Raw genomic sequence first — 1,800 nt, 5'->3', positions numbered from 1 at the left:
TGTGTGTGTGTGACTATGTGTGAGTGTATGCGTGTGAGCTTGTCTGTGTGTGTGAGTGAATGTGTGAAGATGTACACGAGTGGATGTGAGCATGTCCGTGTGTGAATGTTTGAGTGTGTTTTTGTGAGAGTAACTGTGTGACCATGTCCAGAGTATGAGTGCATTCATGTGGAAGTGTGGGTGCACCTGTCAGTGTTGTATGTGGTTGTGGGTCAGTGAATGAGTAGCATGTTTCTAGGTAAATAAACGTGTGAGCATGTCTGTGCATGTCAGTGAATGTGTGAGTGTGTGTGCATGTATTTGGGAGTACGTGTGAGGGAGTGAATGTGTGCGAGTGTCGGTGTGAGCCTGTTCATCTGTTAGTGTTTTTGTGAGCATGTCCATGTGTGAGTGAATGCACGAGCATGTTCATATGTGTAAACCACTTGTGTTGACATGAGTGTATGTGAGCATGTTTTTGTATTCTGTGATGTCTCTGTGTGTTCGTATGAACGCATGTTAGCATGTTTGTGTGTGTGACAATGNGAAGATCCTCTTCACATTTACCGACCATTTTTCTATTGGTTTTTAAAATATTCTTATTAATTCACAGAAATTTTATATGCACATTTTGAATATCAGTCCTTTGTTTCACAAATATCTTAGTCTACTCTGACTTATCGTTTGACACTTGTTGTAGTGGTTTGGTTTGTTTTGCAAAACGAGAGTTCCAGAAGTTTCAGCTAAACAGAATTTTAACTTTAATATAGTTAAAGTTACCAGTATTTATTTTTATGGTTTGTTTTCTGTGTCTTTTCAAGAAATCCCTATGTATTCCGAGACACAAAGACAGTGTCCACTATTGTATTTTCTTTTAAAAGCTTCATAAACCTTTCACTTTTAAGTCTGTAATTCATCTGGAATTGAGTTGTTTGATATGCCGTGATGTGGGGGTTCAATTGATTTATTTTTTATTCCAGGTGGCTGTAGTTTCCAAAACCTACAGTGTTCCTTCATGTGAGTTCTGCCACAGGGCAGAACGACTGGAGTTGGCTTATGACTCTGCTCCTTATCCCACATCCCCTGTCTCTAGCCCCATGGCTGGAACTGACACACTTACCATACTTATTTCCGAAATCTGTCCAATGCTGGAGACATAGATAGACACTCTCACGGGCACTGGGGCACCTACAATACAAGAAGACACGATTACATGCAGGGTAGGATCAAGTGTAAGTGCATGGATTCAGGAGATGGACTGCCTGAGTTTGAATGAGCTTTGACACTTGCTAGCTGTGGGACCTCTCGGAGCCTTAATTTCCTCATGGGTAAAATGGTCTCATAGTTAAGGCAGGTCAAGCACTTAGAGCAAGGCCTGGCCATGATATCTGAAAGGAAGGGGTCAGGCCAAAATAAAAAGAAAATAAGAGGATGGAACACTCTTTTTCTCAATGGTTTCCTGTACAGCAATGAGCCCCTGAAGAGCCAAGATTCATGGCTGTGTGTGAGCATGCTTGAGTGTGAGTGTGAGTGAATGTGCGAGCATGTTTGAGTGCTTGTGTGTTCTTGAGCGAGTACATATGAGTGTATGTGAGCGTGTTCATGTGTATGAACTTGTGTGTGTGTTCATGTGCAGGTGAATGTGTCAGTGTGTGCAAGCATGTCGACATATGAGTGAGTGTGAGCAGGTTTGTGTGATTGACTGTGTTGTATGGGGCAAACGTGTGAGCATGTGCATTTGTGTAGGCGTGCTGTTGTGTGGGAGTGAATAGGTGAGTGTGTTCATGCGTGAGGAGTGAATGTGTGACTGCGTATGAGTGT

At 42.4% G+C, this 1,800-nt stretch overlaps 1 protein-coding gene across 1 annotated transcript in view; it reads right to left on the bottom strand.

The window, feature by feature from the left end:
- The window catches only part of GABRQ (gamma-aminobutyric acid (GABA) A receptor, theta), a gene marked incomplete at its 3' end in the record, with an annotated part of 19,136 nt that overhangs the window by 9,740 nt on the left and 7,596 nt on the right, over positions 1 to 1,800 (bottom strand). Inside the window, exon 3 of the mRNA XM_008594984.1 lies at positions 1,100 to 1,167. Within this exon, the coding sequence (XP_008593206.1) occupies positions 1,100 to 1,167 (68 nt within the window). The remainder of the gene's footprint in view (positions 1 to 1,099; positions 1,168 to 1,800) is intronic.

This window comes from Galeopterus variegatus, unplaced genomic scaffold, assembly GCF_000696425.1.
Source record: "Galeopterus variegatus unplaced genomic scaffold, G_variegatus-3.0.2 Scaffold12064, whole genome shotgun sequence".
Lineage (NCBI taxonomy): Eukaryota > Metazoa > Chordata > Mammalia > Dermoptera > Cynocephalidae > Galeopterus > Galeopterus variegatus.
This window is presented reverse-complemented; position numbering and strand designations above follow the sequence as displayed.